Source organism: Eutrigla gurnardus (assembly GCF_963514095.1).
Source record: "Eutrigla gurnardus genome assembly, chromosome: 18".
Lineage (NCBI taxonomy): Eukaryota > Metazoa > Chordata > Actinopteri > Perciformes > Triglidae > Eutrigla > Eutrigla gurnardus.
Genome location: NC_139929.1, coordinates 11,847,756 through 11,875,180, shown reverse-complemented (window position 1 = coordinate 11,875,180; position 27,425 = coordinate 11,847,756). Strand labels below are relative to the sequence as shown.

At 42.1% G+C, this 27,425-nt stretch overlaps 1 protein-coding gene across 2 annotated transcripts in view; it reads left to right on the top strand.

Moving 5' to 3' along the window:
- ctnnd2a (catenin (cadherin-associated protein), delta 2a) overlaps window positions 1-27,425 on the top strand; it is a 218,632-nt gene that overhangs the window by 170,607 nt on the left and 20,600 nt on the right. For both annotated transcript variants that reach the window (XM_084033107.1, XM_084033108.1), the window contains exons 16-19: window positions 5,877-5,994; window positions 8,696-8,878; window positions 13,307-13,480; window positions 16,143-16,293. In XM_084033107.1, the coding sequence (XP_083889233.1) occupies window positions 5,877-5,994; window positions 8,696-8,878; window positions 13,307-13,480; window positions 16,143-16,293 (626 nt within the window). The remainder of the gene's footprint in view (window positions 1-5,876; window positions 5,995-8,695; window positions 8,879-13,306; window positions 13,481-16,142; window positions 16,294-27,425) is intronic.

Genomic DNA, 27,425 nt, shown 5'->3' with positions numbered 1-27,425 from the left:
TTTTGTTTGTTTAATCCCAAAGCAAGATGTATTGCCTTAAACATTTAAGGCCACCAATGATGACTGTAGACTTTCGACTTTTATGTCAAGTTTATTATTTCCTAACCCGCTAAGGTGTGTGTAGGACTTCAGTGTGTGCACGTGTATGCACCTCTGGAGATGCAGGGGAAAGACAAACGATGCTGTCAGCGCACTGCGCCACACTGTAAATGTACAGATCAAATTGCAAACGCCGGTAAAGGAGAAGGAGGACAGGTGTGTAGAGGAGGGGAAGGCGGGGAAAAGTTTGAACGATTAGAACAGGGAGAAAAATGGTGAAGCTGAGACACAGAGAGTAATGAAGGTGTTTCTGCTGCTCTCCGGGGTCGTTTTCTATCTCAGTGTCTGTTCTTGGGGGGGTTAAAGTGACAGGAGGCCACAATGTTCAGATCCCAGTGGACGTCGGCTCAATTCCAGACCTTTCACCTATCTCATTATCCCATCGCTGCAGTGCAATGCATGGGAGTGTACATGCCTTTGTGTGCATTGATGTTTCTATATCTGTTTGTGTGGGTTGAACAGTGTATGTCCATTTCTGAAGTGGATCTGTGTGAATGTACACATAAAGGACCACACTGGTTCCCATTGAAAAGCAGAGACATTCAACTGTATCAATCTCAGAGATCCCAGCTGGCATGGGGGAGTTGATAATGAGAATGAACTGGTGTCAGGGCGTCAGGTGTTTCCATTACGGATGTGTGTTCGTGTGGGAATGTGTGTATATTTTCATGTATGTTGGTGTGTGCTCTTAAATGTAGGCCAAGCAGCTAATGATGCCGATAGACCCATATGTTGTTTAATGTGATGACGCACACACTCACTCACACACACACACACACACACACACACACACACACACACACACACACACACACACATACACACACACATTATCAGGCCAGACAAAAGGCCTCCTGTGAAGGGGTTTCCATATTCCATTCAAGGGCTGTTTACCTCCCTGCAGGTTGTTGGTTTGCAGCCAAGCCAGAGGAAACCTGCTTCCTCCATGCTCTGTGTGTGTGTGTGTGTGTGTGTGTGTGTGTGTGTGTGTGTGTGTGTGTGTGTGTGTGTGTGTGTGTGTGTGTGTGTGTGTGCGTGTGTGTGTGTGTGTGTGCGCGGCGTGCGTCATCACATTAGACAACATATGGGTCTATCGGCATTCCTTTCAGACTCCCACACTGGTGGGAGAGCAGTAGAATAAGTTATTACATTAATCAATAAGGAGTGTGTGGTCATGAATGACCTTTCCCCCCTATATTTCATTGATATTAATTGGTTTGTATGCCTGTGTGCTCCATCTGGTGATGACCCTTGTGTCCCCCGCACACACACACACACACATATGAGCAGATACTTGTGCAGAGCTACCACACACCAGCTGTTTGAGACAAAGTCACTCAGTGGCCATTTGTTCCCTGATCAACATTAGAGAGCCATCTGTCGGAGATTCACTCATGTTCACATCGTTCCTGGACACGTTGCATGAATCCTCCAACAACTAAAGCTTTAGACTAACATCTGATCTGCTCAGTGGCTCTCAACTCATTTCCGGAGATGCACTATTGGACACTGGAAAGGAAAATCAATGTTAAATGAAAAATGTATAACTTGTCTTCTATCTTTTAAAGTGGGTACGCCTAATTGATCAAAGACATGGTCAACATTTGCCATTATTAATGACTGAAAGCCAGCTCCTGCAGATATCCAGAAGCTTGTTAGTAATCTTTTTCAGCGGTACGTGTGGATGCTACTTTTCAGAAAATATATCAGTGTTGTTAACCTCAGTTTAATTGTCTTCCTGTGCTTCTGATGCAGGACCAGCAGCACTTTAATAAATATATATATTTTGAATTTATCTTTAATGTTTTCCCTGAAAAAGGGGCTCCGACCACAACTGTGCCACACTGCTCATTATGTTACAATTCCCCATAGGAATAGGCCAAATGTTGTTTATTATGCTTCAGGAAGACAGAAAATACTGAATATTACCATTAAATGCCAAAAGTTACCATAATTAGGACTAGTACACAATGTATTTTACAAAACGAAGTAAAGTCAGGAAACGGCTTTCTCTCCACTAGAACGTTTAAATTCAGAATGGGATGCTTAATCTCATTCTGTCTTTTTTACCCGATAGGTAATTATTTAACATGGCAGCCTAATGAGGGACATCAGATAGGATGAAGTGTAAGCGTGTAATGGATAGTAAAGATTATCAGTTAAATTTAAGTACATTGACAGACACCATCATTCAGACGCACACACACACACACACACACACACACACACACTCACCAAGTGCACAAATGCCCTCTCTTAGAAAAATGTTTGTGCACAGACACATTGCTTAAAATGTCACCTAGCGTACTCATCCATCATCTTCTTATGAAATATGTCATCTGATTTGCTCTCTCTCTCTATGAGTGATAACCGTATGCTCAGATTATGTTAACAGGGCCCATAAATCCCTTATGTTAGAGTGAGGACGCTGACCCAAACAAAGAAGCTTTATCTAAATATTCCCTAATGCAAAACAGGAAGATGTGAGAATGCCCGAGGAAACATTACACCCAGGAAAAAAGGAAGAAAAAAAAAAGTGAACGGGCTACTTCCTGCATAAGAAGTCCTGGCCTCACTGTGTTTGTCAGTAACTCGCACAGAAGGCATGGCGTGTTGCAGAAAGTCATTACAGAACCACTAGAATAACGAGCACATGTGCGCGGGCAGCAAGCCCACACACAGGCAAAGGCCCGTTCACACGCGCATTCCCGTGTGTGCACACATACACACACGGGAATGTGCATCTCCACCGGGGAGCTTTCCAGAGCTGTGTGTTCATATATTTTAGTTTTTAAAGTGTGTTGAAAGCTTTTTGGGCAAAGAATGGGACATGCAGCTGCAGAATCATACAGGTCTGAAAGGATTAAAATCATGCTTCAGCAGAGTCCAGTGTACAGCAGTCCTAGTCGATCGCAGTCTAAGAGAGACTGAGCTTGCATGACGTAGTCTGACTGGGCAAAACGAGTCAGCTATAACATAAACCCACCGTGTGTATCTTAAACCAAAGAAATAAGTAATGCATGCTTTAGTTAAGGCTCTGTCTGTGTGGTCATCAGAGACACACACACACACTTTTAGTAAATAACTTTAAATAGTGCCCATCCATACAGAACAGAACCAAGGGCATGTCCAGGCACTCAGTCTGTCCCAACAGCATATACCAATCCTGGCAAACATCACCAATTTGTGAAAAGTTATCTTATTTAAACACTCATGTTGACGAGCCAGTGGCCTCCACCACCTCCACCCGTGATAAGGCATCAGATCAAAAAGTTGATGCAAATCTCAGTAGTCAGCATGTTGAAGGCTGAGCGTTAAAGCAATGCATAATCCACCCGCGCTCTCTCTCTCTCTCTCTCTCTCTCTCTCTCTCTCTCTCTCTGCCACCCGCCCACCTCCTGTCTTTGCTGCTTAGACATTAGTCAAGGTGAAGTGTTTTCACTGCTCTGTTGTTTTATATCGACTCGACAGAGAATTGTGTCTCCGCTAAGCAGGTTTTCCATCGTGTGCTTGTTTGCCCATTAGCATTCAAAGCGGGCGAAAATGACTTGACCTTCTCTCCAAGTTTTAATTGAGTTCCCGTGTCTTCCTCCCTCTCGTTTGTTTCTCTCTTTCTCATCAGTACAATAAGTGATTGACCTCGTCTCATTGACTGGTGAAACGACGGTGATCTCTTTATAATGCCGATGTGATGGATGAACTTATTCATTCATACCATTATGCTGCGTTCCCATCCACGCCTCTATTCTGTCACGTTTTAATCTTTTTTTATTTCACCTTTTACAGATGTTTAAACTATGTTGCTTAACTTCAACAACTGGTTTGTTATTTATTATGATTTTTGCCCCCTCATCTATTAGGCAATGGAAGTCCATTGTGTAACAACCAACCAATAAATACAGAGATATAAAATACATAAAAGGCTGTAACTAAAGGTCATAATGGTATGTTATGATGATAATTCTAACTCCTTGGTCCTCTTTTGCTAGACTCGACCACAAGAAACAGCTTTGCGGTTCGATAATAATAATACAACAACATGTCACATGATATTTGCCCCTGTCTGAATCTAATCAAAGTACTTCTGCTTAAAACTATGGTGTTTAGTAAGTGAACGAGCAGCAGACGCCACCAAACACAAAGTCAGATTGGGTACCTCGGTGATGAAATGATCCATTCTCAGTCAAAAGCAGCGCAGAATACCGAGACAGCCAATAGAGCAATGTACCTCCACTCTATGACTATTGCCAGCGACGGCGAGAATGCTTTGTGATATCACAATTTTTTGAGGACAACACTCTCCTTCCATTGTCACCTTCAACAGAATTTGCGAGGATTGATTTTGCACATTGTGACAAAGGAACAACATAGTGTAGTTGTGACAATGAGACTTTAAGCCTGTGTGTATATATTCATCATGTTTTTAGATGGAGAATTTCTGAAAGATTTGATTACGCTGTGTTTTTTGTTGTTGTTGTCTTTCTCTGCCTGTCGATCCTCCATTGTGAGTCAGCAGTAATGAAATGTACCTGGTCAAACACTTAAGACTAGAGGGAGCCTGACTCAGAAGTTAGAAGTTACGGAGTTCTGATTACGACGTAACGCAGCAAACACTTCAGTGAGTTGCTCCGGAATGTGGAATTTTGCACAGGAATGTCGCCACAGACACAGAGAGCCTATTTCTGTGCAAAGCATCAAGTACAAGCACTTTCATTAGTCGGTCATGTGATCAATCACCATTGTTTTAACTCACTCTTTGATCGATAGTAACTTAAAAGACAATTAAATAGATGCAAATGTTACGGACTACAACTTTAACTCGTGGAACTTCTTAGAAAAAAATCTGTGTGACCTGTGTTTTGAGGACAAATCTTCCTGCTATGATTATAGCACCATACAAACACAATTTTACAATGCATGTCAAAATGTTATCATCTCCTAGCATGGCTCCCTTGTTATTCAATTTAAAATATAGTGACCTTTATCCCAATTTCTCAAAACATTCGCGAATGAATTTCCATAATAAATCCCTATACAGTCTGTCCCTGCAACTTGAGCATTGTTAAGCTCTTGTCAATGGATAACGTTGTGTGACCTTAAATCACTTTTGAAGGAAAATGAAGGAACATTCATCTCCATTCTTGTGTTGAGGGAAGGAAACACAGTCTATCTCCAGCCACACTCCTCGGTTTCATATCTTTTTATTGACACAAGCAAATGAGTCAGTGTCTTGTGCAGCTCCGTGTTGAAACCCAAACAAATCCAACCCAACACCACCCACCTGTACCTCCAGTTCAATTAAAACTGTATTCATTTTGTGCATCGCTTTGGCAAAGCTGCTAATAATAAATGGTACAATTTTGTCAAATCATCAAAGCAGCGTTGGTGTGAGTGTTGGCTGTGAAGTTCAGGAAGCAACTGTCTGACTAAGCAGCCTTTTATTTATTTTTTTCACTCTTCTGTTTTTTTGGACTCCAGTCAAGTGCTTTAAATTGAAGCAGGCCTTCAGGGCATAGATTGAGATGTATCCAGAATTTTTATGTTTCATTTTCAATTGTTTAGTTTAGGGAGAGCTGCCAGGTTCAACGGTATCTCTCTCTCACTCTCTCCACCTCCCTCTTCCTGCAGCCCTCGTTACCAGCGTTTTGTTTTTCTTCTTCTTCTCACTGACTCTCTTTCTTTTTCCATTTGTTATACTCTTTCTGTTTGACAAACATGCAGACACACACACACACACACACACATTCTGACCAATTCTCTTTGTGTGTGTGTTGCAGGAATGTAAGCTCCGCAGGTGAGGAGGCGAGACGAAGGATGAGGGAGTGTGACGGCCTGACAGATGCTCTGCTCTACGTCATCCAGACCTCTCTGGGCAGCAGCGAGATCGACAGCAAGGTGTGTGTGTATGTGTGTGTGTGTGTGTGTGTGTGTGTGTGAGAGAGAGAGAGAGAGAGAGAGAGAGAGACTCTGAACATCTTGGCTTGTGTTTATGAAATGTGCATGACTGTATAAATGCATGCATGAAAGGTTTGTGTGTACTTTCAAACTAAATCATGAAGTCTGGCTGCAAAAAGTGTCTCGTTCCCTCTCTTGATACAGACAAACAGGAGGTGAGAAATAGAAAAAAAAACAATAAAAAAACAATGACTGAACCTCTTTTCACTGCTAGCCGCCACAAGGAAGACAAATTTTGGTTTTCAAGGAGTGTGCGGTTCATTAACACATTTTATTTAGGGCAAATTAAAGCCTTCAAATTCAAAGCGTTGCAGCACTTCTTGCTGCCAATTCATCTCCGCCGGTAGTCAGAGTCGGTCCGGTTTATGTCCGCTTGGTGTTTTTCTGTGTGTGGACACGTTGCTGTGGAGTGTACTATGTGTGACGCGGTATGTGGGGGCCAGTCAATACTACATAAACAATGTTATGGATGGCTGACTTCTCAAGGTCTCCCTGTCTCCCAGCCTGTCTAAACGGCCGTTCTTAATCACTGCTTAACCGCTCGCCCTTCTTCACCATTTGACTGCAGTCACCAGAGGACTGCTGCTGTCGCCACAGTAACGAAGACTGATTGGCAGGTGGACCAGCACCTGGTCACTGTTGGAAAGAGCCATGAATATTAGCCATGCACTCATTTTGTACTGCCTTTATATCTTATATCTATATCTATATTTATATATCTATCTATATATAAATATATATATATAAACACAAGCTGAGGTTGTTTAAGTAATATTAATTATCTCCATGTGCCCATGTACTTGTATAATCAGGTTCGTCTCGATTACTACTCTCACAAAAACTCCCCTCACCATCACTCTCAGGATTCTTCAGGATTTGCGTTTTGATCATCAACACTTAGCTCTCCCCTCGTTGCCTTTCATGTTCACAGATCCATCAGAAATGTGCAAGATCAGAGGCGCATCCACGTTATGTGACAATTATGTTTTATAGTCGACCGTCCCATTAAACGCAATCTACAGATTACTGTTATTATGCTGTGAGGAATTGCACAGATGTGAAGAAGTTTTAGATTACGTACCGGCACACAGCTAAGAGCCAATTAACATAACTGATACAGTCATTTGAGATGCCTAATAGGCTAGCACACCATTCCACACACAACCAATATGATGCAGACATTTATGGATTATATGATGTTGATGTGGAACAGGCTGCATTAAATGTGGTTGCTGCTGCCGAAAGAAGTTCCTGTGTGTCATCTATTGTCCCAGAAGAGTGTTGGACAAGCACATTCTAAAAGCACAGAGTGGAAAGAAGGACGAGGTCATGCAGACAAAAGCTTTTAGCAACATAAATGGGTGTATTAGTTTGCTTTGTAGAGTCTCAAATGGAATTTCTATTTGTAAAGCTACTGTTGGTTAACTGGCCCCGACCTCTGACCTTCCTGGGAGACAAGAAGAGCCACATTATTATTTTAAAACCAAAATCAAGAGTCTTTTTTATTCCCTCAACCAGGCCTATTCAACTGGCAGCCCCATCAATCAAGCTTGACCTGTCCGCCGATCAGTTCTGTTTACAAGTAAATACAATTTAAAACCCAATGGAGAAGAATCCTGTAAATAATGGACATTTTGCCACTATAAATCCTTCATTTTCACGGTGACAAACAAATGCATAACGGGTGGGTCGGTCCCTTAGCTTTTCTGTGGCCCTCTGAACAATCTAGTTGAATGCCCTTAACCATGCAGCTGGAAAGAACAGGCTGCTGGATAAATGTGAAAATAACAGATCGAAATATGAAATGTCAAAGTAAATTGTAAATAAAACTTCTCCTGCATCATCGTATAATAGCATGTGAATAGAATTTCAGACATGATTGCAGCTCGCTGGAGTGAGACATTGTTTTGTTTGTTGCATCTCTTGAGGCTGTTCAATTATACTCCTCGGTTGTTTTTTTGTTGTGTAAACCAACGGTCAGACAGAGAGAAGATTGATGATTTGTCTTTGTTAATTTCCACTCTGCTGACTCGATAACTCCCCTTTCTCAGCGATACTAAGCACACGCATGCGAGCACACGCGCTCGGTGAAAGTGCACGCTTTAGCGTAGACAACACGCGCCGTGAGATTTAGCTCGCTCTCTTCCAGACACACTCCTGTGGTCCTCGGCTGGCGGCTACGCCTCGCGACGTGGTGTTTAATGGGGTGTGATACAATATATCGGGCTTGTCATTTTTCCTCATTTACCCGAGTTGCTTCTAATCTCATTTCAAAGTCAGCGCTAACAAAACACAGAGGCATATTACCTGTGAGAATATCTTTCTTCTTTCCTTTTCTGTCGCTCTCCGTCGCTCCCTCTCTCCGTCTGTCTGGCTCGGGAGTGGGGGTGGAAGGCCAATAGTGTGAAAGTGGGAGTGGGCGTTTTTTTTTTTTTAATATTTTATCAGCATGCTTTGACTTTGTGTTTTGCTCAGTATTTTCAAGCCGCCGTCTCATTAAATGGCATCAAACACAAATCTCGCACCCCAACTTTCTCACTTTCTTCATTTCTATCTGTTTTTTTCATCTCCCCCTTCCATCTCCCCAACCCTCTCTTCCTTCTGCCTCGCTCCATCTCTCCCGACTGTGTTTATCATCCAGACTGTAGAGAACTGCGTTTGCATCCTGAGGAACCTGTCGTACCGTTTGGCTGCCGAGACGTCCCACGGCCAGCAGGGAGGGCTGGAGGAGCTGGATGGCCTGCTTTGTGACGCCAACGGCCGCGACGGCGAGAGCTCTGGCTGCTGGGGCAAGAAGAAGAAGAAAAAGAAGGGATCCGACCAGGTAAGGAGAGAGATGAGGGGAGATGATGAAGGATATAGATGTATCGAATGGACACAGTTCATGAAAAATGTTGGTCATCATAAACATTTGTGTTAACATACTCTGGAAGTATAAAAAACCCTCTTCTACATTTAGTATTTTGATGACGATGGTGGTGGAGTGCACAGCAGCCCAACATCTCTCATAGATGGTCAATTCGGATGAGATCATGTGACTGAGAAGGCCATAGATCCACATCATTTCGATACTCAAAATAGCCAGTGACCCCCTTGTGCCTTGTACGGCAGCTTCTGCATTCATTATGCTTCCCCGCTTGTTTATTCTGGATTTTACTTTCATTTGTTCCCCCATCTGTGTATACACATGGGTGCAAAGAGAAGAGCGCTTTCATGAAGCAGGAACACAGTGTGAGTGGTTGAAGCAGCCGTGCCTTCAACAGGGACGTGTGTGGTAAATAATGGAACAGAGGGATGAAAATCACACATCACAGAGTATTATGCATGCTGAGTTGAAAAGCATTGGCTTCTTTTATACTGTATTGGCTCATAGACGTCTTTTTTTTGCAGTTTTTTCTATCACATTTTATACATTTCAAACTTTTTAACTTTAAACTTTTCTCTTTATAAGCTCCATCAATCTCAGTTTAATTTCGCGGACCCTCTTCCCTTCTGTCTACTCTTTCATGCCTTTTTTGCAAGGCAGTTTAGATAGAGCTGGACTCCACGGACGAGACTGCATGATTTTTTTTCCTGACGTCAAAAGCACACCGGTTTACAGAATTCTTCGACTGGGTTGTGTGAGTTTATTTAAGACCTGTCACAAACACAGTACTTGCATCTTTAATACCCATCCATGCTTAACTGGACTGATTTGAGACCTTAACCAAACCCAAGCCAGCACCAGAGCGCATATAAAAATGTTAAGACAATTATTTAAAAATAACATGAATCCCACCAGAGCCCGAGCTTTGCAGAACTAGCAAACAAACATAAGCATAGTAGAATTCTAGCGTATGTGTGTTTACATCTACTGTGTACATTTCTGTTGGTACACATTGAGTGATAAACAGTAAGATAGGCAGAGCTGAATGCAGATCAAGGCAGAATCCTCCCTTTGCCCCGACAGTTTGAAGCTGTTGTGTGGAGGGTGGGTATGAGGATGCAATCAGCCTTTGTCTGAATAAGGTCTTTACTCTTTACACAACTGAGCAGCTGACATTTGGTCACAGCCGATGACCTCTGATCATGCGCTGCAACCTATCGTGGTCTTGGTTGCGCAGACAAATCAGACCACAGGTCAGGTCTGCTCTGTGGGACTGCTTTGTTAAACAAGTGACTTAACGTTCCACACAGATACTGCACAGTTTCCCTAGGAAAACATTCACTGGATCTTTTTTTTTTTAAATGTACTCCAGTAGCATGTGTATTAGACTTCATCAGTATTTGTAAGTATTAGCTCTTTCTTTGGGTTTATTGTTATCTATGACCACTTCCTTTGTTTTACTCACATTGACCTTGAGGAAATGATCAGAGCCGAGGCTCGACACTAATTGCGATACAGTGTATACAGTAAGGAAGACAAAACAGCCCAGTGGTGCCAGTGATGTATTCATTTAGGGGAGGAGTTAATCCCAAGTTTCATCAGTTCGCAGAAACGCACTGCTGAAATCAACAAAAACAATCCACACAAGACGGTGAAGTAGTTCAAGGTGTTCATATAAACTGTTGTTCATTATCAGCACTGGATCGTTAACCTCCAGTTCTGGCTGCACAGAATGGTGAGATGTTTTAATAGCATCTTCTCAAAACAATGAGGTGAGGGAAAATGGCTGCAGAGCATTCATCTCCTTGGGTTTTTGGGTACAGATCCAATCAAATACCACTTCCTTTGGTAAGGGATTGCCTCTGAAACCGCCTTTGGAAAGCAGATGCAAGTGAATCAGCACTTGACCGTAAGACAATCTGTCTAATGTCAAACCGACTCTTAAGATGTTCCAGTATTATCATGTAAAAGCTGTTTCTTATCCTCATCCAGGATGTTTCTAATGTCACCGACTGGTAAGGTTGGGGTTTTATTAACTGCCTCAGCCTGCTGTGGCACATAATAAATCAACAAAGACAGAATCATGAGGACCATTCATGGTGTGCAGTTTAGGTTTATAATCTGTGATCATTTTTAGTCCCTGTCAGCACTGTGGTTAAAAACAAACATGTTGTATTTTATCTTTACAGGCAGGATTGCAATCTGTTATTTTCGTCACGGTTCCGATCTGTACGGCTTTCTTTTCCTCGTTACTGATTCTATCAGTGAAAGACAGACGAGCATGGAGTGAAAGAGAAAGGCAGAAGTCATGAGACCGGGTCAGAGTGAGCGCGAGACAGGGAAATGATGTAGGGAAGAGACCCAGACTCAGGTAGTTAGACTGTAATGTCGTCTCCTTAATCATTTATTAGAGGTTTAGACAGCAAGGCCAAGGAGCAGCGTGGGAGCTGAGCCTGAACTAGACCTAAACACTCCTAATGGATACTACACACACACACACACACACACACACACACACTCTTGAAAATTCTTAAAGCAAATATATAACTTTAGAAACAACACAAGAATGACTTAACATTTCAGATTCTTCCTCCAGATTGCAGATCATCCAGTGTTCTCACCTGATAAATAGATAGCAACGTTTGTATTCAGCTGTCTGGCCAGACAACTTGTCGATGTATTATTTCTGGTATTTTCAGCAGGACAGCTGCAACTCAATAACCTGACACCCATAGCAGACAAGAGCTCCGGCAATGTGTGGGCAATGTGGCAGCTTAATGGTTTAATGATTCTTAACCTGCAGGAACAGGATGATGAAAATTAGATTAGGAAATCCACCTTTTAAAAACAAAAAAATGCTGCTTATGAAAGAGTTTCTTATACTAAACCAGATACATGTGGAAATATTTGATGAATTCAATCTTTAGAATCTTTTAGATTTACAATTGAACTTTATCCATTTAGATTCAGTATGCAGAACGTCTGTAGGTTACAGAAAGAGTGAAAGAGTCCATGCCTCTTGTTATAGTGTCTCGACACGCTTCAAACCATAAGACTTCTTTGATTTTAGAATCAGAGAATCTATGTATAGATAAAAACACACACACACACACACACACATACTCCACAGTACCTCTCTCAAGATGCACACTAGCCTAGTTTACCTTGAGACCAGGGGAGGAGGGAAAGCAGCGGAGCGAAACCAAGAAGGTCAATAGGGAGAAGAAAAACTGAGAACTGGAGAGGGAAGGATGGAAATAGAATAAGAAATTAGTGAGTGACGTAGGCCAGCAAGAAAGAAAGAGAAGTCGTGGGGGTGGTAAGACAAAGAATCAACCAGAGAGAAAAATGGAACAAGATATTAACATCAAGCAGGAGAAAAAAAGAGAGACAAGAAATGGAAATATGCCTATGTGAAAGAGGCGTCGGCATGTCACTCAACAAAGAGGTTCAAACGTCAAGGGACTCCATTGTAGTGGAGGAGAGGAGGAGGGTGGATATAAAGAGGAAGGGAGGGGTATGGAGCTTTAGGTTTATTTCTCAAAGCAGGACGTAGGAGTGAAACATTCTCTCATAGTCGCTGTTTTCACATGCATCTCTTTCCTCTCTTCTTTTTTTTTTGCCCTTTGCCACCCCTCCCCTCCATCACCATTCTCTCCTACATGGCAGATCGACAGCGAGGTATTTACTCAGTGTCTCTTTGACTTTTTAATAGGTCAGACTGCATTCCGTGGAGATGTAGTAATGCATCCACTTAGACATGAGAACGCTCATCCACCGATATCTTTGCTTTGCAGGTATGGAATCAGATATATTTTTCCGAAAGCGAAATGGGAAGAGTAGGGAAACGGAATGAGCGGTGCTCTCTGAGAACACCTCTGGGTCCTGAAAAGTAAAACCAACGCGTAACTGCCTCACACATGCATTCATTCTAATAGCAGGGGCGACTCCTCTAGTCGCTAAGACTATGAGAAAATGACCCGACTTGAATGTGTAGGGTCTCAATTGCTATTCTTCTTCAATAGAGCATGATGTTCACTAAGTAAGTGATGGTACATTTTGAGTAAAACAGAGGATAAGGCAGGTTATACATTAGGGCGAGGCTACCCTGTGATTGACGGGTTGCTACCATGGTGTTTTGGGTCTGGGACATTGTTTTCATGGTTTTACTTTGATTGTGCTCCATCCTCTTGTTCTGGTTGCAATAAGCCAAGATCTAGAGCTGCAGTGATGTACAGGCGTACTCTAGGACCCTGTGACATCAGCTAACTCATTTTTCCTGGGTGTGGTCACAGTTGTAACACACTTTCTCATTGCTGGAAAATAGTTTAATGTTCACTCAACTATCTCTAAGATTTTTTTTTTAAAATGTCTCCTCTTTCACAGTGGGATGGCGTGGGCCCTTTTCCGGACACAGCAGAGCCCCCAAAAGGGGTTCAGATGCTGTGGCACCCCACCATCGTCAAGCCCTACCTCACCCTGCTTTCTGAATGCTCCAACCCCGACACCCTGGAGGGAGCAGCCGGGGCTCTGCAGAACCTGGCCGCAGGCAGCTGGAAGGTATCAGCTAAGTTTAAAATGTTTCCCAAACTCTTTGCCATCTCATTTTATCACTCAAAACTTTTTTTTTTTTTGTCACACTCCAATATTGCTAGAGCCCTGAACCATACTCAGGTGAATATACTGAAAAACACATTTTAGCACTGGTGTCAGAGAAGGTCACATTTGTAGACCTTGTACTATTGATTTTGATATAGCAGGTAAACACAGGAAACGTATGTGTGTATTTATACCCATTTAATTGTCCATTAGTGTGAAAGGAATGGATTCATCTTGAGCGTGTCCTTAACCACAGGTGCAGTGAATGCAAGGACACACGGTGAACAAAAATGATTCGTGCAAATAAACCACAGATAAAACGGCTTATTCCTATTGCAAGTAGGAGAAACTACTTGTGTGTGTTCGTTTGAGAAACTCCCACAGCCTGCGACCATGAACTCTGAACCCAGACTGTTGAAAAGTAGCAGTATTGAGAAGTGTTCTGCCTCTGTGCCATTAGTAGTCCCTCCTTTCACACACAATGAACATAGCGCTGGCTGGCTTTGCATCTGTTAATTGAAAAGTATAGATAGATTATTAGAGGCGGCTGGTCATTTTCCAGGATGGGCAGGAGACCAAAATGTGTTTTCATGCCAGATTAATATCCATTAAAAAGTGAACAAAGGAGGATTAAATATTACATTATCAGGACACTAAATCAGGTTGGGTGTGTGCATATTTCCTGATCATCTGTTTAAAGTTCTCTTCAGTCTTTACACAAATTGACAGGCTGATTGTTGCAATAATGCGTAAAGGGGATAAACAATTGAAAGACTCAATCAGTTGGAATTCTATTTTCTGACTACACCATCCTGCTGACTTTGAAATATTTCATGCACAGTTTTGATGTGTTCTATAGCACATAATACTGTTCGGCAGCAATGCAATTACTGTAATAATGTAACGGCACCAAGCCTGAACACACCAGGGAGTAGAGCCAGGGTTCAACAGCAGCTGACTGATGGAAACAGCTAGATGGTAATAATGTGTGAGTCATGCGGTCATATTGGAGGGTATTTAAGGGTAAAAGGCAAAAAGTTTGAGGCATCAGACGTTGTTGGTTGCAAATAGGCTATATGGGAATGCTGATGGACATTTTTATGTTCTCAAAAAATGCCCAGTAAAAAGGTTGAGTGAAAACTTGATCGGAGGCAGTTACAGACAGATAAGCACGTTGTGGTTGAGAGGGATGTGTGGACGTTTTGTGGATTTGGTTTTGTGACCATTTCCATCTGAGAATCAGAGCAAGGTGGAGATGGGAGAAGAGGCAATAGAAAGACAAGGGAGAAGGAGAAAATGATGGTGGTCTTCGGGAAATCACATTTTCTATTTTGGGGCCTTGCTGCGTGTGTGTGTGTGTGTGTGTGTGTGTGTGTGTGTGTCTTGTTGTGTCTCCTCAAAGAAAGTTTCCTCTCCTGACAGATTCCGAAAAAGCTGTGTTGGCGTACTGCTGACTGCATCTATGCTCTGTTGTCTAAGCTTTTGGTTAAGACCATACAAGTTATGGAAAAGACATTATGATTATTTCTCAAAGGGGTGAATTATTCCCTAAAATGATTATATGAACCCTAGTGTGCCCTGTTGTGGAAAATGAATCTGTCCAATAAAGCTCAACAACCAGGATCAGCTTTTTCTCCGTATTTTCATCTGCAGACAGAAATAGTTCGCCCCTGTCTTCTCATGCAGAGTCAGCAGGAACGACCCTGAGTCTAGCAGGGATCTCCCTTTTAAGGAGGAGGAATCATACTGTAGACAAAAGACGGGTCATGTCCTAACTTACAAAGACAAGATGCACAGACTACAGATGTCATAATGTCCTCTGAAATGATCACATGTCATGTGGCATCAAGGTCTGACCTGACAAAGATTCAGATTATAAATTACCAACCTCCAAAATTCCCAAAACAGTCCCTTTTTTTTCTATAAGAAAAAGTAGGCTACTGTGCTTCACACTTCACTTACTGTACAGCCAATACCGGACTTCTCCAGTTGACCCACAAGGTGGCACCACTTTAGCCGTTTAGGGCCGACTAGTTCATTTAAGTGCACCTTGATAGTTATTGAGGGATGATAGAGTGGTCTCCAAGCACATACCTCTTCTTCCCGGTCCTCGTCATTTTCCCTCTTACAGTAGATCACTTGTGAGCCATTGTAGTGTCTCAGCCCCTCTCGTATTGAGCCTGAATATAACATCTCCCACTCAACCTCGCCCATTATGCATCGTCCGTCTCCTATCCTTTTATCCAACTGAAACCACTTCATTCACAAGTGATTTAATAAGAAAGAGAGTATAGTCAGCAGTATGCATTGAAATAACACAATGGACAAGCGTGGTGAGTTCCCGGTAAGGTGAAAACAGGTGTCACTAGCAGTAAGCAGGATGGTTCTGGTATTGTTGACACGCCCTGTCTTTTGTTTACTATGCTGTGTGGGCAGTATTGTTATTGCTGTGACCTCGTAAATCCATTTTTTTTTTTAAATGTTCCTTAAATCTAAATCTTAACGCTGCTCCCAAATGTCACAAACTCCTGCAAACGTGCTGTTACTTTACCACCACAAATGCTGGCTTCTATTCATGCATTCACATTATTGCTACTAAAGTGCCCTGATTTCTCCCTGCCAGTGGTCAGTGTACATCCGGGCTGCTGTGCGGAAGGAGAAAGGCCTTCCCATCCTGGTGGAGTTACTGAGGATAGATAACGACAAGGTGGTGTGTGCCGTGGCTACCGCTCTCAGAAACATGGCCTTGGACATCAGGAACAAGGAGCTCATTGGTGAGTACTGATAAACAAAAAAATGTTTTAAAAACTTTGCCAAGAGATTAAATTTGAATCACATGAATTATTACATGGATCACTGTCTTTTTAATTTGTAAGGCTCCATGAGTTTGGACACTTGCCTTGTTGTGCTCGTGTTTGTTTGCGGAGAGCAACCTGAACCCTCTGTGGTCTATTCCTAATGCATTGCTCTTATTTAGAGTATGCAAGCTTGTGTTTGAGTGGTGTAACACAAGGTTGAAGAGCCTATAGCAGTTTCTCCAGTTAGTCATTTAACACTAATGCCACCAACCCTCACAGTAACATAGTATGATGGCTCGCCTGTCTTCTTCCACCATGCTAGCCTGGTGGAGAACTTTGGAGCTGCAGGGAGATTTTGACCCTTTTACTTCATTGTCATTGATTGATCCTGTCAATTAAAGTCTATTATAATTACATATACAGATGTCAAACATTATTACACCATAATGGTAGACGTGTGATGGCTGCAGTGTATTGCATTATTTTTTCTTCTTTGACTATTGGGTAAAATAATTTATTATAAATTGATGAACTAAGGCCAAGTTGTGTTGTAGCATGAGAAAATTAGGCTAAGTAAGGAAATTCAGTGCTGGGTGTGTGACGGAAATAAACTGGTAGATAAGCAGTAGAAACTATGTTAAGAGAGAACATTTGGAGAAAGAGGGAGAGGGATAGTGTTGCAGAAGAGACGATCAAATCAAAGGCTTACATTGGACTTTGAAAAGCACGCTGTGGTGATGAGTGAGCCTCCGTCAGACTGACTTACTGGCAGCATCACCACATGGAGCGAGGACGGATCACTGGTTAACCTAACACATTAAGACACTGATGCATTTTTTCATACTGTGTATTTTATGTGTGTGTGTGAATTAGCGTTTCTTTCTGTTTCTGCAAATGTGTTTGTGTGTTTGTATGCGTGCGTGTTTGTGTGTGTGTGTGCGTGTGTGTGTACGTATGTGACACCCTTTCCTGTGTATCTCTGAGTATCTTGGCTTCCTGGTGGGCTCGGTGGTTTCTATAGCAACCCTGCTCCCCTCAGTGTGAGGCGAGGGCTTGTGGAGCCTCTGTGGGTCGTTGCCAGAGTGTTGTAAGAGCGACTAGGAAAGCTCAACACGCCCATACTGTGATGGTCTGTCTGGCGCAGGCAGCAGATTACAGGATAATTGAAGCCTTGGCACGAAGGCGTTTATCAGTCCGATTTGATTGGCTTTTGTTTATGTTTGTTTGCCTGGTTGCTTTCCTTTCTTCAATGCACCTGCAGGCGGATAAATAGCTAGGTGCCCTTACAGGTGCACTCACTTATTTATTTGTTTGTGCGTCCACGCCAGCGACATGGCATTATGTTTTCAGGCTGCCTGTCTGTCTGTCTGGTCTATTATTGTTCATTCTCATAAAGGCGATACCTCTGGAAACACCTGGAGGGAATTTCTTCGAGGATGAACTGATTAGATGTCCGTGGTCAAAGGTCACTGCGGCCTCACATCTGTCATATCCTCGTGAACGTGATATCTCAGGAGCGCCTGGAGGGAATTTCTTCAAGGATGAACTGATTTGACGTTAGTGGCCAAAGGTCACTATAACCTCATACAACACATTCTCAAGAATTGATATGTTAGTTATGACAATTTCACACAAATGTCTTGCAACTTGACTGGCAAGGCAGTACTTCTTGTTTTGCTGAAAAGATTGGGAAGAATTGCACTTGATCCATATCAGCTCTAACAAAGCTGTGCATTAGTGTTTCCCTGCCAGAGTTTATTAATAATCTTATGAATGATATTACTGGTTAGAATATTATAGTATTTAAATGAGGTTTCAGCTGCCTTTACATTAATCTGACTGAGCCATTTGATCTTACATTGACAAAATAAATGTTCCAATTAGCAAAAGTCCACATACTGGACATTTTGGACTCTGAATATCATTAACATGTCATCATTGATTAAAATATTTGAGGTAATTCATCAGATTTGTTTTACTTTGAATATTTTTTTATGGCCTTTAGCTTCTGAAGCAGAGGAAGATAAAGAGGAGAGTTATGCAGAGAGCGGTAGACACTGTAATGAACTTGTGCTTCATCGCGAGAAAGGCAGGCAAAAACACACAGGCTGACTGAATAATGTAATTACTTACAAATTCACAGGAAAAATCAATTCAAATGTGTTTGGCATTTTCGTTTCAGTACACGCCTGACTTGTTCAGTCACTGCAGGAAAACAGGGATAAGTCCTGCATGCGATTGGCTCTCCCAGTGTTATTTCTGAGAGTTAAGACACAGACGGTAATACAGAGATAGGATGATGGAGGCAAATTAGGACTAATAGTGAGAGAGAGATGATTAAGGGCTTCGCAGATCATCATTCTCCTAGAAACCGTGGCTGGCACCACGAGGGAGGTGCTGGCAGCTTTGTTTAAAAATAGATACAAGAAAAAGGGGATCTTGACAAAGATCGTTGCAATTTGACATTAATTCATTTAATAATGTTATTAACTATTAACTAGGTTACAGTGACACAGGAAGTTATCGGTTCAGTCATCCATAAGCAGATATGGTAAAGCTTCCTTTAGCCATTTGAGCACAACCAGCATGGATGTAATAATGCAACTATAATCCAAATCATATATAATTTGGATTATAGTTTAGGTGATTTCTTTCTTTTGCTAAATTCACTCCTTGCGTGTGTTTGGTTTTACCCAGATGAGTTTGTAGTTCACAGCCTCCTTCCCTTGGGTATTTAGTCTGTTTGTTTCCCTGTTTAATTGCCGGTTTGTCTCCATACAGGGTGCTAAGAGTTCTAGTTTTTCTAGTGTTTAGTGTTCCCTTTGTTTTGGATTCACTTGCTATTTGCCAACAACAGCTTCCTGCTACCCTTCTGCCATTCCCTGTCTTCCATTAGACTCACAGGTTTAAGGGAACAAGACAGTGATGGTAACCTGGCTCTGTTCAGCCATCCGACAGTATTAAGGTTACATAAGATAAAAGTAGTGTCGGTGGGTTAAAAAAAATCATCGGTCATCAAAACCAGCTGGCGCATCAACGTTTCTCCCTCACTATCGAGACATCCAAATGGTAAATGAGTCAGAAAGCAACAGTCAGAGTTAATGACACAAAGGTCATGGAAGCACAGCGAGCCTCGGAGATGAAGAGGGGAAAGGGGAGAGGAGAAAAGTGAGAGAGGGATCAGTCAGGGTTGAGCCTCTGCTCTTGGCAAGGTGTGATTTGATCCATGTCGACAGAATAGAGGTAGGGGCCAGGCCCTCCTCAGAGACAAGCCCCGTTTGGCCCGTGTTCACAAGCTTTATTCACCAAAGCGACTCTAACCTCTGAGTCAAACACATTTTTCTTTACACCATGCACTTCTGCAAAACAACAGTTTAACCCGAAGCAACAAAGCGATTTCACGGAGCAGTTTGTGGGTCTTTGACAGATCAAAGTCCCCCCTAGTTATAATATCATTTTGCATGGCTAATCCAGAGTAAATCACCTCTTTCTAAAAAAATGAAGGAAAAAAAAAACAACCAAATCCGCATCATGCGACGGTGTGTCATAAGCTGTTAGTGCCGGTGAATTTGGCAGCGTCAGCGTGGGGGAACGGTAGTTTGCATGAGAGCTCAGCCGAGTGAGCGGAGATGAGAATCATCTTTCGCACACAATCACCTCACAGTGTCAAATCCTCTGGAAAGCGCAGTTAGACTGGATGGCAGCAAGACAAGCAAGAGGGAGGGAGAGAGGCAGAAAGGCTGGAGAAGGAAAGAGGAAGAGACAGAGAGAGAAGGGAGACTCGGGTAAGGGTGGAAGAGAGAAAGGCCTACTGTAACCACATATTATATCCCAATCCCCCTGTAATGTGATTTAAGGGCATTTTCATGTCAGCAAGAATCATTCTTCTCATCTGTCAACGTCTTTGTCTCTCCTGATTTCACCTCCTTCATAGTTTTTGATTTGCATAAAGCACTGTACGCCTTTGTAGCATTAAATGAGTCTGATTCACTGCTACACCGTCTGTCAGCGCAATTCTTCCCCACTTACTTACAGATGGTAATTTGACACACATGAATTGGGAGCAGCACTGGAATGACGAAAAAAGACACCGTGCTTTTTTTTTTTTTTCAAACGCAGCAGACATTTACCGAAGGTTCCCATAAACACACGCTGCGCTCGCAAACCAAATCGGAACCAGAATTAGTGTTTAATGAAAATGTGATTAATGCAAAAAAAAAAAAAAAAAAATTGCATTCGTTTAAGACAGTTAATGAATTCATTTAATGTTTTGTATGAAGTGCTTGGCTCCAACTGCTAAATCTAATTGAGTTTCTGGATTCTGCAGCAAGGTTTTTAATTTAAATTCCAAACATGGAACCCTAATTTCAGTCTGACAGCATACTGGGGATATATGGGATATATAGTGATACAAAGTTGCGTGTGAAAACTTTTGAGTTATACTTTTCAAACGAATGGGTCATACTTCATAAAAGTTTTGATTGATGACATATTGATTCAGGTTATCAGAATTTGAGTTCTATTTTATTTGCAAATATCAATCTAGAAATCACAGAATATGTTTAAGACCGTATGAAACGATATCAAGAAAATCGTACCAGTGACCTTCTAAATATCAGATTAACTGGCTATCTTCCTGTGTTGGATTTCACTAATTGACCTCCAACATCAAGCAAAGCTGTCCGTGGTTTATACTTGAAAGCGGCTCAAGACCACGTCTTTCATGTGAATCAGGGGAGGGTCGTGTTTGGTTGCTCGCCCAAGTTTGATCGGGATGTTCTCGAGACGTCGAAGCTCCTCGGGTCTGTTTACATCACATCAAAACAGAGCACTGGTAACATGTTTTCTCTGGTTGCTTATACTTAACCATGAGTATAGTAGAGTCAGGAGTGATGATCACTTTTTTCTGAAATTATGAAAAATGACGACACTTCTTTGTTAAAATCGGAAGAAAATGTCTCTTTTCTTCTTTTCTTTCTCCTTCTGTCACTTCTCCTAATTTCCCTTGTCTTCTTCTTCTTGTCACACCACACCTATTTTTGGTCTTCCCACTCTCCTCCCCCCATTTTCACTTCTCCCACCTTCGTGTTGACAACATGGATATCATCCCTCTTTTTCTCCATCTCATCCCCCTCCTTTGTTTCTTCTCTTTCCTCCTTCTCCACCTCTCATCGTTTATCCCTCGCCCACCCCTCCCTCTCCATCTCCTTTCCGTGTCTTTTTCAGACATGAGCTCATACCGCCGCACAAGCAGTCCGCCGCTCTTTGTGTCTCGCATTGATGACATCAGTGCTGGGGAGTGTTACTGTGGAAACTGCACTAGTGCGCCACAGGGATGTCACTAATTGCATGATTTCAAATGTGTGTGTATGTGTGAGATTGTGGCCCTGCTTCCTGTCTGGGTTGGTCCAAGCGGACAGCGTCTAAGAGACCACTTCCCTGCTGTACAAATAAAAAAATACAACATTTATTTTTGCAAAGACCAAATGTGTTGAGGCGAAAATGTAAAGAAGACGAATAAATCATAACAATACAGAGTGGATCTATTCGTTGGTATGTTCAAGTTTAACCAAAACTCCTAAGATGTTTAAGACTACCTCTAATATATCTCTTTGGCTTTAACTCACACACACACTCACATTCTTATACAGTCAGTCCCAAAGACTGGGTCAGTGCACTTTTATTAGGGTCACCAAATAAATTTGTAGAATTTCTTTAATTGTCTTTTAACATTTAAATGTGCAGTACACCTTTGAGCCACATGAGGGAGCTTGACTTTTTGTTTTGTTCTCATAATTATAGCCTACTTATAACGTTGCCTATAATGTGGAAGGCTTATGCATTCTGTTTGTTTTACTGAAACTATAGCCTGTAAACTCGGCCTGAATGCATTCATTCCTAAAGTATTTAACAGGAGTGCATGTTTTCAATAACGCATGCATAAAACAAAGCTGTGATTAATCAGACGTATATCCCTTTAAAAGGGCATGTTTAGCCTCTCAAGATAAGGTGATGTGGAAATGGCAGTAAGAGTGGTCGGGAATGTTTATTCACGCATAAACTCTTCTCACAGATTATAGATAAGGTCTAAAGTGAATTGGGTCATTTTTTTAAAAAGTGGGTCCAGAAAAAAAAAAGTCTGGGAAACAGAGATGTAGTACATTGAAAGGCACGAGAGCAAGGGAGCAACATTACATTACATACAGTTTTTTTAGATCCCCAGGGAATGTCCATTTTGTATTTTCCTCACCCGTGCCAATTTTTTACATCTTTTGCCATCCCTGCTGCTGTCAACACACTGCACTGTGGTGAGCTTAAACAAATTTGGGAGGCTCCCGGGGCTGAAAGACAGGGCAGCAGTGTCCACTGACTCACACTAAGTTGACACACACTTCTTGGCCCCTGTTGCTGCGGTGCTTTATGAAATTTCTGTGTCATCTTCAGAATGGATCTCCTGTGTGTGTGTGTGAGGGTCTGGCATGTCTTTTATCAGCACACTTTGTTCTCTCTGGCATTCTCCGTCCTCCACTGTGCCAGACTGGGAGCATGACAGGCAGAGAACTAGAAATAAAGAGAAATAAAGAAAGGGCTGTCATGCTATGATGACATTTTTTTTTTCATGGTCTATCAGCTGTCCCTCCAGGATCTGACTCCCATTCAGGTGACGTTGGGAGGTAAACAAATACATACTGTTGTCTCTTCCCCAGGAGTCTTTGACATATTCAGAAATGTGATTGTTTTCAAGAAAATGCATTGTAAGAACCCAACTGATCACCGTTGAGAAGCTGCACAGTGTGACTTTATCCAACCATCTTGATGAGAGTGATCTATTTTCTGTCACTGCGAGTGTGTGCATGAATAGAGGATGTTAATGTGTGTGCATCTGCATCTGCAGGCATCTTCCTCATCATGACTGTAGAATGAAGCCACAAGTTTCTCACTGGGTGTGTGTGTGTGGGTGGGGGGGGGAGGGGTATTCCCGCCATCCTCCCTCCCTCACTATTTTTCTCTCCCCTGCAGTTTACGCTGTAAACCTGTCACCCATAGACATCAAAGAGAGACAGAGGGCGATATATAACTAGTGTGAAAAGCACCAAACACAAGAAGGCAGAATATTTTATGACACGGAAACGACGGCATGCAGCTTCCAATTTACCTCCATTTCTGACCTGTTTAAACCTGCTGTGTTTCATCTATTTGTACTCTGTTCTGCTTTTCATTGGTTGTATGTATATATATAACATATACATAGAATTGCAGTGGGCAATCAGACTGTTTGGGGGTCATTCATATCTATTTTAGCATGATGAGGAGGAGAGGATGTTGGTAATTGGTGACTGCAGTGTGTGTGTGTGTGTGTGTGTGTGTGTGTGTGTGTGTGTGTGTGTGTGTGTGTGTGTGTGTGTGTGTATGCATGCATGCGTGGGTGTACAGTGTGTGAGAAATATTTTCACCTGCGTGACTTCATTCCAAATGAGCCCATGATCCAGAACTCATTAGAAGACACTCATTTTCTCTATGATTTGAATGATAATAAGGGGAAAATAAGTCTTATTAGGGCCTCTCTAAAATCCCTCTCCCTCCTCCCTTCATGACAATATTGATATTTGAGAGTATTTCAAGGCTTTTTCCTTGATATGTTTCTGGTTTCCAGTCGTACTCTCTTTGAGCTCAGAGGCTGAATATTCTAGGACCATAACTTTTATGATTTCAATAAAGAATAATTCCCACAGAAACCGAAACCCTGTTGCTTTGAATCTGGCGCCCCCTGTCGACGATGTGATGTACTACTGACTGAATAACCCACTAGAAGAAGCACTGATACTGATTCTAATACTTGTTTTGTCACTGAATATTTTGAAGCAGACGTGGCACAGCATAATCATACCGCAGTTCAGATTTAGCTGGTCAAATCGACACATTGGGGTAGCAACACTTCACCTGTTAGGACGCTTTAATGGTCCGTCAATTGTACGAGTCTTAAAGTGGTCAGTGAATTCCTTGTGAATTGTCTCAGTTGGCTCCCTTCTTAACTACCTAATGTTTGCCATTATGGTGGTAGACCTTGCTTTTATTCAGCCTGGAAAATAGTCATAGAACCCAGAGAGACATAAAATAGCCAGAAGCTTTTGATACCAGTAGATTACAGCAGCCCACCTAAGGGACCTCAACCCAGTCACTGATAACTGTGCATGAACCCTCCTTTATTCTCAGACCGCCGGACGCCACAACCAATCAAGCCATTTCATCTTTCCCCACATCTCCCCGAGACAATTACCTCCAATTCTGCTTGAATAACACTTCAATACTTCAATAACTCTCCCTTATCCATCAGTAAACAATCAAATCACTCCATTGTTGAGGGTAATTGGATCTCTTTAAATCAAATCAGCCATTATGGCCCTGATGAAGCACGCCCCTGCTCAGCGGGGGTTAGCGGCACATGAGGGAATGCAGCACAGGAACACATTACCATCTCTGCCTCCCAGGTGAAGATGGCTATATTGGAGGAGTTGTGTAATACAGGTTTATTAGACTGTGCAGTGATCAGCACAGGGCTTGTTTCTCTCCTTGAGGACATGTTCCAGATGTGGCTCACATATCAGTGACAGAGAAATCAGATGAGGGGAGATTGCACTCCAGCATGTAGAGGGGCTGTCTGTGTCACAGTAGGACTGTAAAATGAAAGGAGCCGCAACCTATAAAATCTATTTTAATTTGCTCCACAGCTCTCATGTTTCTTCCCTTTGAGGATCACCCATGATCAGGGTGATGTTACAGGAGTTCTTACAACAGGTTCCTGGCATAGACACTGAGCCTGGTTTCTGGTTGAACTACAGTATGCTGATTGATTATATTTCATACTGCTGTACTCACTCTGACACATTCTGATTAGTCGTCTGTCAGCTAAATGGCGAAAACTTCAATGTGGCCTTAAGAGGAAAATCGTATATTTAGTAGTAATTTAAATAAAAAAATATATATGAGTCGGGGGAATGAGGACATCAAAAGATCTTGCTTTTAAGATGTGTTGAATTTTGCATCAACGTTAGGAAAGTGCAGCAACTCCCTCTCGTTTAGATGAATCTATAATTTATCAATACGCTTCGTGCAGGCCCGGGGTATCATACTGTCTACATTTAGGAAAGAGGCCAGATTTGATTTGACTCAAGTGGTGTCTGAGCACAGCTTTGCTGTGCTTTAGTTTAGTTTAGTCTTTGCAACATATTTATGTACATAGCATTAATGTACCAGAGTGAAAAAAAAACTCTGAAACCCGAAGGGACGTGGGAGAAAAAATGGCAAAAACATTGCACATCAAAACAAAAGAAATATCCTCAAAACAAAACAAACAGGCGGGATGCCGGATAATGAGCAATGTGTGTCTTGTGCATTGATGTGCATGCGTCGCTGTATGTGTGTGTGTTGTCAAGGTGAGGTGTATGTTAGACTTTCAGTCATGCTTTTTAGCGCTCCGTGATTATCAGTCTTCCTCTAACAAGGTGTGTTATTAAAAGGACTGGAAATAACAAGGGCCTCTCCGTTTCATTCTTCAGCTATCAAGGCGTTTCGCAATGCATTCGTCTCAGCCTGCTCTAATTTATATGTCGGCTAATTCTTCCCTCTCCATTTCTCTGTCATTCCCTCTGTTCGTTCACCGTGGACTACTGTGCAGTCCCTTCCTCTCTCTCCCCTTCCATATCATCTCCTCTGTAACACACTCGCCGCCTGTGGGATGGATGTGATGACGTTGCCCTGACTGATAGCGATATGCATGCACACACACAAACACACACGCCTGCGAGCATATTTTAGGGAAACGCTGACAGCAGATTATCAGAGCATCTGTCTGTAAGCAGCGAATACTTAGACAAATACACACGGATGCCTCCAAGAGTTCCAACGTCTTTGTGAATACACTTCACCTTCCTCGTGTTATTACTTCATTCCCCGACAGTCAGTCAGTTAATAAATTAGGCCCCTCACTATATCAGTCAGTCAGTCAATCCATTAATTGTCAGTCAGTCACGCAGTAAATGATCTGGCAGTCAGTCAGTAAATTAGCCAGTCGGTAAATTAGTCATGTAGCAAGTCGGTAAATAATTCAGTCACTCACTCGGAAATTAGTCAGATCATTAAATCAAGAAATAGAGTGAATGAATCAGTCAATCATCAGCCGGTAAACCAGTCGGGGAAACAGTCCGTCAAATAATGAGTCTCCCTCTTAGGATGGGGCTTAATTTTGTCCTCGCAGTCAAAAGACAATGACCGCTTAACCTCTGCTCAGCCTGCCGGCCTGAGATAACACTTGGCCAATTAACTCACAAGTCCATCCTTACGGATAGAGTGTGTGTGTGTGTGTGTGTGTGTGTGTGTGTGTGTGTGTGTGTGTGTGTGTGTGTGTGATTGCATATGTCTTTATATACATGCATAATGTGTGATGAAACCTCAATGTGTCTTCATGCCTTTCTTAAATTCCAACGTGTTTGTGTTTTAAGAGCATACGTATAATCCTGCATCGAGCTTCTGTGTGTGTGTGTGTGTGTGTGTGTGTGTGTGTTACCTTACTTCATGAAGGTTGATAGTATCATCTGATGTCTCTGCTCTTTGTATTGCTGTGCAGGTTCTCAGCCCAGATCACTTACAGGTATTAGAAGATTTGTCTGTGAAAAATAGTCGGGATAATGAAGAAGTGGGGAATTTTCGAAAAACTGTGAGAAGCAAGTGAGTGAAGAAAATAAGGGGAGATTTTAGGCTCAAGATTTTGTTCTACAAGTGAAGGAGCAAATCTGTAACACCCCTTTCCCCCAAGGATGTTTTGTTCTTACTTTTATTTTTTCACTAAGACTTAATAAATTCAAAGAAGCACCATGGGCTGCAGAATATTATACCTCTGGTGCAGAACTGCAGTTAGAAAGGTATACGCTCGCTTTTTTTAGTGTTGCTATGAAAATGAATAAGAAACATTATCTCGCCAAAAAGAATACTCCCAGTGAATCCAGCACTATTTTGTGTTTATTGTAAATTGAATATCTTGGCCTCGGTCATCTCCACTGCCAGAGAAGATATATCGTTGTCCATTTGACATCTTTAAGTATGAGAAGAAG